Below are 16,684 nucleotides of genomic sequence, written 5' to 3' on the forward strand. Positions count from 1 at the left end.
TTAGGAAGTTGGAAATGACTTATCACTGACAGACCTATGCTTCTATGTATTCATTATCAAATGTGCACCTTTAATAAAACCATCACCACGTCATACGGCCAGTGGACATTTAAGCAGTTCGCTCCCGAGTGTAACTGGATGATCTTTTTCCAGCTTAATGAATGAAAGGCAACGTCGCGACTAGAAACTGACATTACTGCCTTTAAATTTATCAGACTGCGTGCGTTGTGTTTTAAAACGTGTACGTGTGATTTAAATCGTTATTGTGCTCTTCTTAATTTCATGGACAATTTAGCATTTATCTATTGTTTACTGACGCTTAAAAATCCTTGCACTTCGACACAGATAATGATCGCATCAGAAATACGACTTCATCTTCAGTGTTGAGAGAAAAAAAACACGTTTTGCATTCTAAAGCTGAGCTCAATTTAAAAATCTGACACAATGTGAAGTCATTTGGTTTAAGGTCACTCGCCTCAGATTTTCAAGGGGAATTCTGAATAATCTGTTGCTCACCCAGTGTAACGCTTATTTTTACTCTTTGCCTTACTATGAGAAACTTATGGAGCATTGAACTGCTTGCTGTGTGTTTCCAGTTTTCTTACAAGGAGACGAGACTGCCTGTAAAAGCAGCAGTATTCGTCTGTCGCCCAAATTGTTAACACCTGAACAGTTACTAGATGTAACCACAGTGTTTCAAAAATACAGAAAAGTTTCACAGGTGCTGAACTGGTAACAGGCCTATGCTATTTTTTCTTGAACACAAGGCAGATGCAGTTATTCTGAGAGTTAATAGTCGCTAAGGCAACCGAGGCGGAGGGAGTGTGCAGTGAGCGGCGCGTTGCCGCTTCCCACCCACTGTTCCCAGCTGTGGGATGTGCTGATGTGCAGCGGCGCTGACGATGTGCGCTGCTCGCAGTAAAGGCTGTGCTGGCCAGTCGCAGACTTTCAGTCGGACGGAAGTGCCTCAATAGTCTCTCCTCTTGTCATTTGCCAACAGGGGTTCCTGAGCCGTCGACTGAAAGGCTCCATCAAAAGGACAAAGAGCCAGCCCAAGCTCGACAGGAACAGCAGTTTCCGGCACATCTTACCTGGATTTAGGAGCGTGGAGAATGAAAGGTAAAGAGCGACTCTGATGTTTCGCTTTCCTCGGTGCCTTTTACTATCGGCACCGCGCGAATCTCTTTGCATTAACAAATGTTTCCTTTGTGGCGGACGTTTTGCCCAATTGCTGCCTTCCTTGGCGATGGTGTAATGATTTTATACAGCTGCCGAGGATTCAACCCAAATATTAATACAGCCGAATTATAAAGATCTTTTCTAGCATAATTGTTCCCACATTTATTTCCCGTGAAACGAGGCGTGCCATTATTGTGATTATTGGTCCTGTTCCCCTGTGATGTGCATCTTTTCTGGATTTTGGAAGAAATTAATTATTCAAAGAAGTAGTTAAAATTTATACAGCTCAGCAGCCAGATATGTTTTCAGGAGAATGAATAAAACGGGCTGCCAGTCTATTGTTCTCTTTCAACACATACGTATATGCTTTGTTTTGAATATCTAGGTTTAACTATTGCAATTGGGGTTGGGTTGTGTGTAAAGTGTAGTGCTCGTTAACCTGTTCCGCTTGTACCTTGACCGCGAGTTACTGTCAGGAGAGGTTACTGGGATACAAGGATATCTGAAAGTGAATCTCATATCAACCGATATTTACCCCCACCCATCCCCCGAAAATGCAGGTATCAGTGCGTAGGTGGGGAAGAGTTGCTTAGTCTTATCACCTGTCCGTGCGATTGTCGTCTTTTAGCGGAGGTATGGTGCTGAATCGTGTCTTCAGTCTCCTACATTAATGTAACTGTATGGATGAGGCATTTAATGTGCCCCCCCCCCAACGCCATCATAATGAATAGCAAGATACTGTCCACATGAGCGGGGTATTTATTATTCAGTCATGTCGACGATCCGTAGTGTGGGTCACAGTCATTGATCTACTGCTGCGTCTCTTCACGCAGCCCGGACCACACATTCTTTTCGCCAGGCCATTCTGTCAATTTTGCAATTCGCTTTTAAAAGTAGTGATAATTAGCCATCTGTTTCCTTCAAACAGCATAGATCATTCCACACTTACTAAGGCATTCAACATATTTCTTATTAACCAAGGGACAAAGTGGAAGAGAAATTATGGATAATCCATCCACATATTGAGATGGGGTGGGATAATTGAAATATTTAAATTTGATGTACAGGTCTGCTGGTTGTAATGAATATTCTATAGCCTTGTACAAAAACACATTGTGCCAATGAATAGTGCTGGTTACCCAATTGCTTCCCTTTTTCATATTTATTCATTGGGACACCACACTAGAATTGGTCACGGAAGCAATGTTTGTGTCAGTTCCTCAGTAGTGGTAAATTGATAATGAGTGTAGCACAAACTCATGTAAATCATGTATAAGTGAAATTGAATCTAATTATCCCCCAGTCCAGTCTACACATGCTCTGTCTGTTCAAATGATAAATGGAAAAAAGATTGGTGCACTGGCCTTTGGAAAGACACTTTAAATCCAGTCTGAATTTGGTGACAGATGTTCCCTATTAATTTAGCTGCAATTATTGTTTACCATGAAGAGGATTTTTGCCCCATGCCTTTTCCAGAAACTTAAACTGCAATTTAATAAGCCAATAAAATGTGCGAGTATGGCATCAGTGCTACAGCAATAATACTTTCTCTTTAATGCATGTCATTTGTTATATGTCAGATTTTTCAAACTTGTTTAAAATTGAGTGTATATGATCCAATTTTTTAATCATTTAATAATGAATGCCTGGTCACATAGCGTTTTGGTTGGACTTCCAAAAGATTAGGGATCCAAAAGAGAAAAATGGCAATCAATGCTGTGGAGAAAATGAGCCTTTTTGAATATCACACTTACTCTGACATTCCTAGCTTGCTATTCCAAGCACATTCATCCACAAATATTGCATTTATTTGTTTGAATTATCCTCTCCCAATCCCCTTCCCCAAATGTCATTACATGCACTAAAATGCTTCTCTTGTTGAAATTCAAACTGAGTAGATGAATGGCTATCCAGATGGAGCCTTCCATAAAGCATTTGACCTTGAGGGATCCAAAGGGATGAAATAAAGAGGTTGTTTTTTGATAAAAGCTTTTGATATGTTATACAATTTTCTCTTTTGGTTTTCTCTCCTCCTTCAGTGCTGAGATTGGGACATTCATTTCATCAGACCTGGTACCACCTGAGTAACCATTATTCTTAAACAGCGAACTAATGGCTTACTGCAGATTTTTGACAACACTTTCTTAGTAGGGTTATTGTACTGCAATCAGGCATGAAAATCACAGCTAATTTTCTTTTCCCCCTTCTCCAGAGTTTGAAGCCTAGTTTGGTGCCATATTGCCACCTCAACTGAGATAACATGGACCAAGTATAAACCCAGGACTTCCTGGTCTCTGTGGTTTAGATACACATTTCCCTTATCAACGGTGATTATTAAGGAGCAATGAACCTCCTAATGCAACAGCTGATTTTATTTTAATGGTGAACGTTTTTAATAGCTAAATGAGTTAATCACAAACTTCTGCCATCACCCCAATGAATACACTTAAATGTCAATCTTTGAGTCCTGATTTTTTTTTTATCATTAACTCAGTATTAACTATTCTGATTAAATGCACATTTGGGTAAGGCAGATCCTGTTAAGTTCATAGCTTTCCAAGATATTGCATAGGTCCTTCACTCACTTCAATGCACAGTTTGTTGCTTCCTCAATTCCATTGTCTCAAGCAGACACGATATTTCACATTTTCTGGCACAAAGCAATTGGAGTTTATTGCTGCAGACTGGTTTGCTCAAAGTGTTGATAAGGTTGATTGACAGCACATGGTATGCTCAATCAGTCGCAGTGTCTCTGGACAATTGCTGAGGATAAGTGGTTATTGATATAGTTTCAAATATAGAGCATGTTAAATCCAAGGATGTATAGGTCAACAAAAAAAAGACTGACTCTTTCCAGCTTCAATTAGTCATTCTGTTTTTCAAATTCTGTTATCTTTACATCTGAAGTACACTTGTTTGTGTTTTTGTTGCCTTTATACCTAAAGGGCTAAACGTGTTCAGACTTGATGATCTGGTTCCACATGACTCACACTGCTGTCCCTCCTTTCTTCTGGTGTTGCTGATGCTCTTTAGTAGAGCACTTCCGTCAGGAGACAGAGAAAGATGCTGACCTGACAGCTGTCTTAAATGAACCTAGCCATTGACTTGCTTTACCTTAAGAGGTTTTATAATACATTGCCTTTTCTTTTATTTTGAAAAGTAAGGGATATTAAACCGCTACTGCAGAAGAATAGGTAGATTTTAATGAAAGAAAAATGTTAAATATAGTATATAGTATGCAGCATAAAAAGAAACAAGCCTCACTTTGCAGTTTTGGATGTCATAAGAATCCTGATGTTTTACAATCTTTGTATGCTTTCACTTAGATTCTATAACTATATTATGCAGCAATGAATACCAGCAGATGCTTCATCACAGCTACGGTGTAGCATTTGACCATGCTGTTTCTATGGCTGTCGGTGCTTGTCCATCTCCAGTCAGAAAGTGCTCATAAACATCTTCAAGTTTCTTTGATGAGTAAAGTACTATGGCTGCTAACTGAAGATGGATTCAATCTCCCTTTGTTTTTGGAATTTTTGCATACAGTAAGTTAAGACTCTTACATTGGTATGGTTTTTATTTTATTTACCACTTTCACAGTCCATCTAGCTGTGGTCTTGCATTTCTAATATCATTCTAATTTCTGCTATTGGTGCAAAACTTTATTCTCTTATAGAACAATCAAAAATATTACATCATTGCTGTGTTATTTAAAAACAGACCTTGATTGTTTTCAGTGCTGGAGTGAAATTAAAATGGTTCTGTTCACGTGTTCTCTAATTCATAATTTAATGAGCTGCCTCAGAACCAAAATATTTGTAATGCTGATAAGTGCACATTACATTAGAAGCATGAATTGGATGTTCCTGATTTAACTGTAGGACAGTGAAAGTTTATCAATAACTTTACTTGTAAAACCATGTATAACTAGAGCATAGGCAACAAGGATGGTGAATGTAATAAAGCAGAATGATACACTAGAAAAGAAGTAAGATAAATTAACACACAACTCCACTAATCTTTATGCTGTAATTACTGCATTTTCGAATATGTGATTGGTGTAATTTTGTGTTTCTTAGTTTATCATTTCTATGTTACCCCTGCACTAGGACTTCAAGAAAACATAATGGTGGGTGGGTAAGAGTTTCATATATCTATTTAAACTGAAAAGCACGCAGTGCTATCCTTCAAACGTGGACTGTATTTGGACAGGGCATTTTAAATTAAATATTGCCAACATGAAGTGCCAGTGCCTGATTGGAAGCTAATTGTGGTGAGAGTAAGTTGAGATGATGAATTATGAACATCTCACGTGAAGCATATCACACCACATTAAATGTTATTCGTTGAAGATTTTTTGCTATAAACAAATGACTAGTGATGCTGTAGTTGATTGTAGCTATCAGCTTTTTTTATTCTGCTCCCCCTCCAGCATCAGATTTTGACCCACTTATTCATGAAAGCAGATGGTTTATCACATATAATTGAAGCAAGCTTGGTTATAGTCCACCTTTTTTGGGCTGTCAGGCTCTTTTTAAAAAAAAATCCATTGTTAATGTTCAGCTTGGTCTTTGCCCAGTCATGGAAGCTGCCTGACACTCTCATCCTCACGCTTGGAGACATTTATTCCACGTTTTCGCCTTTGTCCATGCTCAGAATGGCTGTTGGGTTAGGCCTTCCCATGTTTTGGTTTCAATTATTTAAAGATTCTAAAGAATAAATATATTAGTGAATTGCTTGCTTTAAAGTGTTGTAGACTGGAGCCTATTTTTGATATATTTTAACTCTTTAGATTGTTTTAAAATTCTCTGTGGATCAAGGACTTAACCTCTATACTGTTCAGCTGATTCTAGGGGAAAAAAGAGTTGCATTTCTACAGTTGCATTTCATTCTTGTAAGCTGGTTTCCCTTATCCACCCTGCGGCTGGTTGGTTAAGGGTGCAAGGTTAAACGCATTGAAGTCAGTGGAAGAAATTGATTTGCTGCTAATTAAGGAATGAAAGTATTTTCCCAGTGTGTTACATCTTAAAGCTAATCTGTCAATAATGACAAGAAGGCAAAAGAGGCATTGACCCTAATTCCATTTACTCTGAAATGGGGTAACTCATATAAGTCTAGGTGGAATTTTGTAAGTATCTTTAATATATTTTGCTTTTTCTCAAAATAGCATTTTTTCTGCCTTTTCTGTAGAAAACATATCTTCCAGCAAAGTTGGTAAAGCTACCTTGGAATCCATGCTTTTGAAAATTATATATATTGTCATATAACTTAGGAACTCCTGTTTAATTACAAATACTTGAATTTTATTAAGAATAAAACCCCAGTGCAGAAAGAGCCCATTCGGCCCATCGAGCTTGCACTGACAACAATCCCACCCAGGCCCTATCCCCGTAACCCCTTCTATTTTGCTAATCCCCCTGATACTTAGGGATAATTTAGCGTGGCCAATCAACCTGACCCCCACGTCTTTGGAGTAGCACAGCCAACAGATGAGGATGGGCTCGCTCAGTCTCTGGTACAGTCAATACTGCTGCTTCAGTATGTTGATTTGATTTATTATTGTCACAGTGAAAAATATTGTTTCTTGCATGCTAAACAGACAAAGCATACCATACCTAGAGATGGAAGGGAGAGAGTGCCAAATGTAGTGTTACAGTCATAGTTTGGGTGTAGAGGATAATGGGTCTGCCTCAATGCTACAGGAGGGACTTTTCCTTGTTTTTTTTCTTCTCTGTGAATATGAATAAAAGCTTAAATTTTCATTTCAATTTTCCCGTTAACAGTAAAGTGACCTGGTGTGCAGTTTGTTGATTTTGATTGTAGTATATGATTTTTCTTTAGACTTTTAGCTGTTTGTGCGAATGAGGCTGACATTCGCCACCCAAAATTTCATTATGTATTTAAATTGTTTAATGCAAAACTAATTTAGTCTTACAAGCAAATCTTCGTAAAGTACATTTATACATGTGCTTTTTAATATTGCTGATAGCAACCTCCTGAATGCCTTCATTAATTTGACTATATCATGTCTCACACAAACATTGCTGTTACAATAACAAGACATAATGGGGAATTTTTTAACAGAAGCAATGGTTTAATGAGCTATAAACTTTGAACTAGGAGCTTGCACATTTCAGTGATTTATCTGTGGGATCTTCACACTTGGGTATTCAACCAAAGTCAACTTATCTCAGACAACAGCCATTCAGAGGTCCAAGACTGGCTCTGCATGTTTAGAAAGGTATTGTTTCAACAAATGTTTACCTTTTGAATCTATAAATATAAACCCAAGTCACATTTTGCCATGCTTTCTCCTCTTAATTATTCATCAAAGTTAATCAACATTCATATCTGATAGAGAATACCATCCTCACTGCTTCAAAGAAGAACCAGAACAGTGAACACAAGCTCTCAATTCAACCTTGTTCAAAAATAATTCTTCAATTTAATCTGGTCAGTTTTTGCCTCATCCTGTGAGATTGTTCTCCTCTGGCTAGCTAGTACTTGTTGCTAGTCTCACACATCTCTAGTGATGAGTAGAATTGAGCAAAAGAGATTTACAAATAGGTCAAAGGTTACTGACAAGCCTGTGCTCTTGTCACCTCATGATTAAAAGTTTATCAACAAAATTTAGTTTAGAAATCCATAAGCAGATCACAGCCTGTCATTTAAGGATCCACAATCTAATTTGGAAATGAGTAAATCCTGTATCCTATGATATGGCTTTGACTGTGTAATGTAGGAAAGAACTTGAATGTATTAGTACCTTATCACCATGACTGAAGGATGTCCCATACTGCTTTCAAACCAATTAGTTATTTTTTAATGTGCACTTCAATAGACATCTTTAAGTGTATTACATTAAATAGAACCAAATTATGGACACAAATTAAAGGGGAAAATGGTGAGCTGTCAGCTAAGGAATCAGGGATTAAACTGCTTTATTACTCTTAAAATCTCTAGCTCTTCACATCTATCACCAGAATCTTAGACCACTTCATCTACGGCCTGAGGCTTGACTTCTCTCGAAGTCTTCTTGTGGGCTTCCGTGGCTCAAAGAAAAGAAGGAAAGAAAGAACCACCACTTCATATAGCAACTTTCATAATGTCAGAATATGCCAGAGTGGTATACAGCTGAGGAAGTACTTTGAGTATATTCATTGTCGTAGTAGAGGGAAATATGGCAGCCAGTTTGTACAGAACATGGTCCCACAAACAGTAATGAAATAAATAACCTTTTGTTGCAGGATATTGGGAGTATTCCACTGCTCAGTTTAAAGAATGGTGTGAAATCTCTTGTATCAACCTGCAAGAGGAGATGCAACCTTGATTTAACGTTTCGTACAAAATATAGCACCCTCCCAACAGTCTAGAACTGCACTGGCATTGCATGCTAATGTCGCCTTGTTCAAGTCCTGTAGTGTGCCTTGATGCTAGGACCTTCTGATTCAGGGCTAATGGTATTACTATTGAGTGAAGACTAATATAGAATCATGGAATGTGATTCAACCCTCTACAAGTTGCAATTCAGTCAAAATGCTACTGCCCACATCCTCAATTTCTCATCAGCCATCTCCTTTAAGTCCCACTTCATGCCCTCTTTGATTTGGCTTTGCCATTTTCAAATCCCCTTATTGCTTTTTTTCCATTATTCAATATTCATCTCCTTTTAAGTTTATGTTTCTTATGTCTTATGTTCATCTCCTTTTGTCACGCATTTTTACATTGTATCTGATGCTTCCTTTCCATACTTGACAATCATTAGCTAAGCCACTACACTCCTGCCCACAAGGTTGCTTGCCCAAACAGACCCCATTTTCAACATGTTAGCAAAACCCTTCTCCCTCTCTCTCTCTCTCTTTGGTCTTTGATTTGTTACTTATTTTTCTTCTATTTTCTCTTCTTGCTTGATATCTATTGATTTGTTCTCAATATAAAAACACTTCAAGATGTATTGTGTATGTGAAGACTGCTGCAGAAATACAAGCAGCTATATACTGACAGCAAATTGTGCAACATATGGAAAGTATAGAAATTAGTTGAAGTTATGATGGGATGTGGTACTGCAACAAATAACATGCTCTAACATGTGTGAAACAGCAATTACTGAAATCTGTAAAACAGATATCCTGAAGGATGCACATTAAGAATGCAATTAGAATTTAAAAAGTGCCTGAAGGAGCCGGCCCGACCCCCCCCCCCCCCCCCCCCCCGGCCAACTTCATGGTCCCCCTCTGAAGTCTTCAGTTTCCCTTCTGCCATCCTCAACCCCATCTCATCACTGCTGCCATTGTATCAACATCCATCCCTTGAAGGCCTCACTCTCAATGCCAAGATTGTGCTAACCTCCCCCTCATCTGTGACTGTTCTCAAGCCCCTAGTGCTGGCATTCCCTATCCCAAAACCCAGCTGTCAATTTGGAAGTTGGAGGAGGATGTCAGTTTAGATGGCATTCGAGAGAGCAGAGAGGCAAGTTTCACAAGTTATCTTTAGTGACTTGACCAGGTGCTGTTTCATTACTGTGGCCAATACTGGCATAGTGGTAATGTCACTGGGTTGATAATCCAATGACACAAGCTAATGGTTTAGGGACATGGGTTCAAATCCCAGCTGGTGGAATTTAAATTCAATTAATAAAATTGAAAGCTAGTCTCAGGTGAATTGTTGTAAAAAGCCCATCTGTTTCACTCATGAAATGGAAATGAGAAGGAAATCTATCATTTTACTTGTCCACCATGTGACTCCAAATCCACAGTAATGTAGTTGATTCTTTAATGCCTAGCAAGCCACTCTATTCAAGAGCAATTAGGGATGGGCTACAAATGCTGGCTTTGACACTGCCATCCTATGAAAGAATAAAAAAAAGGAGGGTGTCAGATGCAAAGGGGAGAGCTGAAATGCTGGGATCATAGTTCCAACAACACCACGACAAATGAAAAGTAGGAGTTAGAAAAAATTGTGAATTTGAGTGAATTGATAATATTGATCACGAAGGAGATGCGTCAAAAACAAGTAATTACAGCAGAGAAGCCTCTAATTTACTGGAGTTCTATGAGGATGTGCCTAGGGCGGTGGATAGAGGAGAGCCGGTGGATGTGGTCTTTCTGGATTTTCAGAAGGCATTTGACAAAGTACCTCACAAGGGGTTATTGCAGAAGGTCGAGGGACATGGAGTTGGGGGTAGGGTGTTAGCGTGGATAGAGGATTGGTTGTCAAATAGGAGGCAGAGAGTGGGGGTCAACGGGTGCTATTCGGATTGGTGACTAGTGGAGTGCCCCAGGGGTCGGTGCTGGGGCCTCAGCTATTTACCATTTATATAGATGATCTGGAGGAGGGAACCGAGTGTAGGGTGTCGAAATTTGCTGATGACACCACGATTTGGGGAACGGCAAATTGTGCGGAGGGTGTGGAGAGTCTGCAGAAGGATCTAGACAGGCTGGGCGAATGGGCCAGGAACTGGCAAATGGAATTTAATGTTGGCAAGTGTGAGGTGGTCCACTTTGGTAGGAATAATGGTAGGAAGGACTATTACTTACGTGGCGAAAAACTGCAGCAGGCGACGGTGCAGAGGGACCTCGGGGTCCTTGTGCATGAGTCGCAAAAACCCAGCTTGCAGGTGCAGCATGTGCTCAGGAAGGCAAATGGGATGCTGGCCTTCACAGTGAGGGGGATTGAATATAAAAGTAGGGAGGTCTTGCTGCAGCTGTATAGGGCATTGGTGAGGCCGCAGCTGGAGTACTGTGTGCAATTTTGGGCGCCGCACCTGCGCAAAGATATTTTGGCCTTGGAGGGAGTGCAGAGGAGGTTTACTAGGCTGATACCGGCGTTGAGGGGCTTGAGCTATGAGGAGAGGCTGAATAAACTAGGCTTGTACTCGTTAGAGTTTAGAAGAATGAGGGGAGATCTCATTGAGACGTATAAGATGATGAATGGGATGGATAGGATAGAGGTGGAGAGACTCTTCCCGCTCAAAAAAGACAGTAGGACTAGGGGGCACAGCCTCAAGATAAAGGGGGGGGGCGGTTTAGAACGGAGTTGAGGAGGAACTTCTTCACTGAAAGGGTGGTGAATCTCTGGAATTCTCTGCCCGTTGAAGTGGTGGAGGCTGCCTCGGTAAATATTTTTAAGACGCGGGTTGATGGGTTTTTGATAAGAGAGGGGATTAAGGGTTATGGGGAGAGGGTGGGAAAGTGGAACTGAGCCACAACAGATCAGCCATGATCTTATTGAATGGCGGGGCAGGCTCGAAGGGCTAGATGGCCTACTCCTGCTCCTATTTCTTATGTTCTTATGGTCTGTGTTTAATTTACTAGACAGGTTTCTGACTCATGGCTTTAATGAAAAAAGGTAGGTGTTAATTGCAATAAAAATGAAAAGGAAACAGGTTAAAGAAAATGAAAACAGCAGAGGCGGTTAAAGTGTGGAGCCTTCAGAGATATTCCAAAACAATTGAGGTGAGATTAACAGCAGGTCAAGAATGTTCAGATAGGTATTCTTATAAGGAAATCTCAGAACCAGAGACACCTACAAAATACGTTAAATTGACAATGATCTGAATTCAGATTTTCAGTTTGTGCTGCAGAATGGTAACTCCCTGATTGTTCCAAAATAATACTTAGAGGTTGTAAAAGCAAAGTTACAGCAGCCCTTGGTGCTCTATTTCCCTTCCCACAGCAACGACTTTTGATAAACCATGATACTTAATGTTGCAATTCGTGAAATTGTTGTTTCAAGTATACTTGAAGAACAAATCAGCTGCTACTATCTTTTGCTCTCCTCTCAAACTAACAAACAAATAAAAAAATCTTTTATGCAATTACTGCATATTTACTTCATAACAAATTATTTAACTAGGTGTTTTCTGTTTCATATTCTTTCTATGATCTTGATATTAATGAAATCAACTCCCCATTAAGATAAGAGGATGGGCCTTCCAAACTGTAACTACGATTCCATTTCTGATGGCATGAAACCATAACCTGGTGGGTTCATCATTTTGTTTAGTTCCATGGAGCTGATTATATCCAGACCCCTTTCACTGGTATTCATTTATAGTTTATTTATACAGAAGCACATCTACATTTAAGATGCATGTCCTTGAGGCAATCTTTTATTATGAACCTATTAAAACAAATTATTCATTATCAGTGCATTAGTATGTCAGAAGTGATGTTCCACTAAAAGTTGTTCTTAAGGCAAGTAATGCCACTGGAGTAAGTTACTAAGCAGACTTTGTCTCTTAAGATTGTAAATTACTAATGCAGATGTAATGTTGCTAACATTTAGAAATGCTTCATAAAAATTGTTTTGTGACCTTTCTGGTACTTTGACGACAAAGCTTCGGTAAAATGAGACTTGTCTTGTAAGTTTTTGTACCTCCGTAGTTAATGCTTTGAACAAATTCCAAGAAAAATCTACAAATCGTATGTCTTTTTGGCAATAAAGATGACCAGTATTTTCTTGGTATCTAATAACCCAAACTAAAGACTTCTATTGTTATTTCACCAACCAATGGTGCATTAATTTGATGCTTGGGTTGTGATTTTAACTATAGATAAATTGTTTGAAATAAGATTTTATCCCTCATGAAACTTGGCATTTTCAGTGTAAAATTCAGAACTTATTAGAATCTTTTAATTTGGTTTAACAGAGTTGTTTTTGTGATCTTGTGCAGAAGATATGTTTAAACACAAGCTACAATTGGGATTAATTTCTGCTGCCTCTACTTTGCGGTTTGACCTAGGATAGTGGAATATTTCACTGTAGTCAGTTCTTGCAAATGATACCTGAAGGACGGCTCTGATCAGGGGAATATATGTAATTTGTTGATGTTAATGAGAAAGAGGGATGATCTGAATCCTCTGCTGTTTTGCCTGCTGGTTATATTTTTCATTTACATTATAATTTTTGTTCGAATGTCAAATAATTTTTATCCTTGCTTTATATGAAAAGACATGCCACCTGTTTAACTGCCAGGTTCTTTTAGCAGTTTAATGATGCTTGATTTGATACCTGAAAGCTATCATTAGTGATTCTTGTGTGATAATCCATGTCCAGTCTGAATGATAACCCAAGTGAAAACCTGAAAGGAAAATGAATTGTGCAGTTTAGTACTGTTTTGCAAATACTTGAATTCTGCTCAAATTCATCTACGTTACCTTGTTTATTGTTCTTTTGTGGGTGCAGTATATTCACTGCAGTGTTCTATAACATGGTGCGTGTTTGGTTCCACAAGCAAATTCACAATCTTTGACCTTCTATCTGTTGTAACACAGAGCAGAGATCAGATGCTTCTCTGTTGTTTGGTGGTGGGGATGATTTTATTTCACGTAATCCAGCCCAACTGATTCACATTTGCTAGTTGTTTGTGTCAAGATGGAAAAAGAAGCAATCCACTGTGAGAGCTAGAGCATAACGCAAGCAAAAGTAATTAAAGGCATACAAATAAAAATGTACATATATTTTTAATGTGATACATGTTTGCTGGACTTGAATACACAACCTTTTGACTTAGGTGAGAATGCTGCCATTGGCCCGCAATCCTGGAATTACCTAAAATTCAACAATTTTCTTCCTTTTAATGTCCATCTTGAAACCTAGCTCTTTGACTGAGCTTTTAGCCACCCCTCATAATATCTCCTCCTTCAGCCTCTTGTGTGATATCTTGGAACATTTTCCATTGTTAAAGACGTATTATAAATGCAATTAGTTGTTGTTTTCAATGACTTGAACATAGAGGGGGGTGTGGGGATGTGGCAATGTTACTCCATACTCGCTGATGGTTTGGGAAGACACTTTTGGCATGGAATACTCATTTTTGAGTTTTACATTTCAGAACATGCATCCTGGAGAAAATGTGTAAATTGCCACTGGGTTGCAAATCTCAAATGAATTCCTGAAAGATTGATCATGTGACTGGTTTCCACCTGAAGTTCTAATAGCCAACAGGCCACCAGATGAAAGCACATACATGTCAACCATAGATACAAATCTCTCTTTTCCTCCCCAGTTGCCAGTAGTAGTGGGGATGCATCTTCTAGTCCTGAAGGCTCTTGGATAATCCACACAGGTTGGCAACTCTTATGTTCTAAATCCTGCTGTCATATCAGTCAAGCACTGCCACTTATTTACAGAGATAAACACAGATTGCAATGACTAAAGCCAACTTTCTTTGCCAATTCCTCCTCCCACACGTCAGCTTTCAGCCCTGTTCACTTAAAACACACCCCCATGTTGGCATAAGAATCTGTTTCTGTCATTGTCATTAATTACGTTTATGCTGGTAGACTGATTGAGTAAAAATGACATTGAGAAAAAACAGTACTGCTTTGCGAGCAATATTGAACCATATTTTCTTTTCAGTTTAATTAATTTTCATTGAAGTGTTTGTTATCAATGGACATGTTAGAGTAGATTTGTTCAGACTTAGTGGAATGCATTGAATATCATATATTGAGCATAGATCCATACTCCTGTTCCTGTTGATATAGATTTCTTTATATTCTTTTTATAGGATTTGAGTGCCGCTGGCAAGGCCAGCATTTGTGGCCTGGACTTAATTGCCCTTGAGAAGGTGATGGTGAAAGTCATTGAACTGCTGTAATTCATCTGATCTAGTTATGCCCACGGTTGTGTTAGGAAGCGAGTTCCAAGGTTTTGATGCAGCGGTAATGAAGGAATAACAATATATTTCCAAGTCAGAAACATAGAAGATTGGAGGAGGCCATTTGGCCCTTCAAGCCTGCTCCACCATTCATTATAATCATGGCTGATCGTCAAACTCAATAGCCTAATCCTAATTCCCCATAACCTTTGATCCCGTTTTCCCCAAGTGCTATATCTAGCCACCTCCTGAATACATTCAATGTTTTGACATCGACTACTTTACTGTGGTGATGTATTCCACAGGCTAACCACTCTTTGGGTGAAGAAATGTCTCCTTACCTCCATCTTACCTTGAATTCTCAGACTGTGACCCGTGGATGATGTATTGTTCGGAGGGAACTTGCAGGTGGTGGGTGCTCCCATGCACCTGCTGTTCTTGCTATTCAAGGTTGTAAAGGTCATGGACTTGGAAAATCTAAAGAGGCTCGGTGAGTTGCTCCAATGCATCTTGTGGATAGTACGTACTACTGCCACTGTGTTCAGAGATGTTTAAGGTGGTGGATGGGATGCCAATCAAGTGGGCTACTTTGTCCTGAATGGTGTCAAACTTCTTGAATGTTGCTAAAGCTGCACTTATCCTGGCAAATGAAGCTTATTCCATCACACACCTGAGTTATGTTTTGTAGATAGTGGATAGGCTTTGGACAGTGAGGAAGTGAGTTACTGCAGAATTCCAAGTTTCAGATTGCTCTTGTAGCCTCAGTATTTATATGACTGGTCCAGTTCAGTTTCTGGCTTCTGGTAACCCCCAGGATGTTGATGGAAATTCCATTGAAAGCCATGGGAGATGGTTTAGATTCTCTCTAATTGGGGATGGTCATTGCCTGGCATTTGTGTGACACAAATGTTACTTGTCACTTATGAGCTGAAGCTTGAATATTGTCCAGGTCTAGCTGCACAGGGGCACAGACTGTTCAGTACACAAGGAATCATGAATGGTGCTGAATACTAATAGCCCTACTTCTGGACTACTGATGGAGAGAAGGCTGTTGATTAAACAGTTGAGGCTGATTGGGCCTAGGACACTACACTGAAGATCTCCTGCAGAGATATCCTGGGGTTGAAATGATTGGCCTCCAGCAACCATAGCCTTGGAGCTATGACTCCAGACAGTAGGGACTATCTTCCCTTCTCCCCTGATGTTGGGATTTGTCCAACAATTAAACAACAGTGCCAAAACATTCTCTCCCAACACTCCAGGTCCACAAAATTTAACAGCACAACAATGATCTGCGTAATTCATTGTGTAGAACATTTTCTTCTTCAGCTATTGGGTAGACAATGCACAATGTTCGGGGACAACAGTTCTAGTTGATGCTGCACCAGTAAAAAGGTCATCACCAGAATTCTATCTGTTCATTTAACACTTCATCAAATTTCATCCAAGTAGAGATTTTTGACTTTATCATTGTCAGGCGTGTAAGTCTAAATGCCACTAAGTGTTAGTGGGAGTAGTTGCAAAAGAGAAAAAGACAGCTTAGTGAAATATAAATTTTGTGTACACGATTTGAAGAAATAAGGCAACATAATATATTTGAAATTAAAACAGAAAATGGTGGAAATACGCAGCAGGCAGAAGAAGATAGGTTACATCTTTGAATTGTTTCACATGTTTTATCTTTAAAGTAACAGCTGCAGTTACCAAAACTTCTACGTGAAACACTTATTGCATGTAACCAACACTCTGCTAAGTTAAAAATCTATACAATTACAGCATCATAAATTACATAGGTCATACTCTTAAGGATGATAGGACAATCATTACCACTGTGTTGAAACTGTGCTCCAAGGTTGTTAACCCAGGTTACAGCAAGTATGCCTGTTTTGCCAACTAATTTTA

At 39.2% G+C, this 16,684-nt stretch overlaps 1 protein-coding gene across 6 annotated transcripts in view; it reads left to right on the plus strand.

Moving 5' to 3' along the window:
* The window catches only part of LOC145358418 (disabled homolog 2-interacting protein-like), a 739,003-nt gene that overhangs the window by 508,867 nt on the left and 213,452 nt on the right, over nt 1-16,684 (plus strand). For 5 of the 6 annotated variants that reach the window (XM_080212472.1, XM_080212474.1, XM_080212473.1 and 2 more), the window contains one exon: nt 1,001-1,119. In XM_080212472.1, the coding sequence (XP_080068598.1) occupies nt 1,001-1,119 (119 nt within the window). Of the gene's footprint in view, nt 1-1,000; nt 1,120-4,530; nt 4,725-16,684 lie in introns of those variants that run through there. The other variant, XM_080212477.1, reaches the window with a different exon arrangement.

The sequence above is a fragment of the Carcharhinus amblyrhynchos genome, chromosome 25 (genome assembly GCF_965287045.1).
Source record: "Carcharhinus amblyrhynchos chromosome 25, sCarAmb.v2.hapA, whole genome shotgun sequence".
Taxonomy (NCBI): Eukaryota; Metazoa; Chordata; class Chondrichthyes; order Carcharhiniformes; family Carcharhinidae; genus Carcharhinus; species Carcharhinus amblyrhynchos.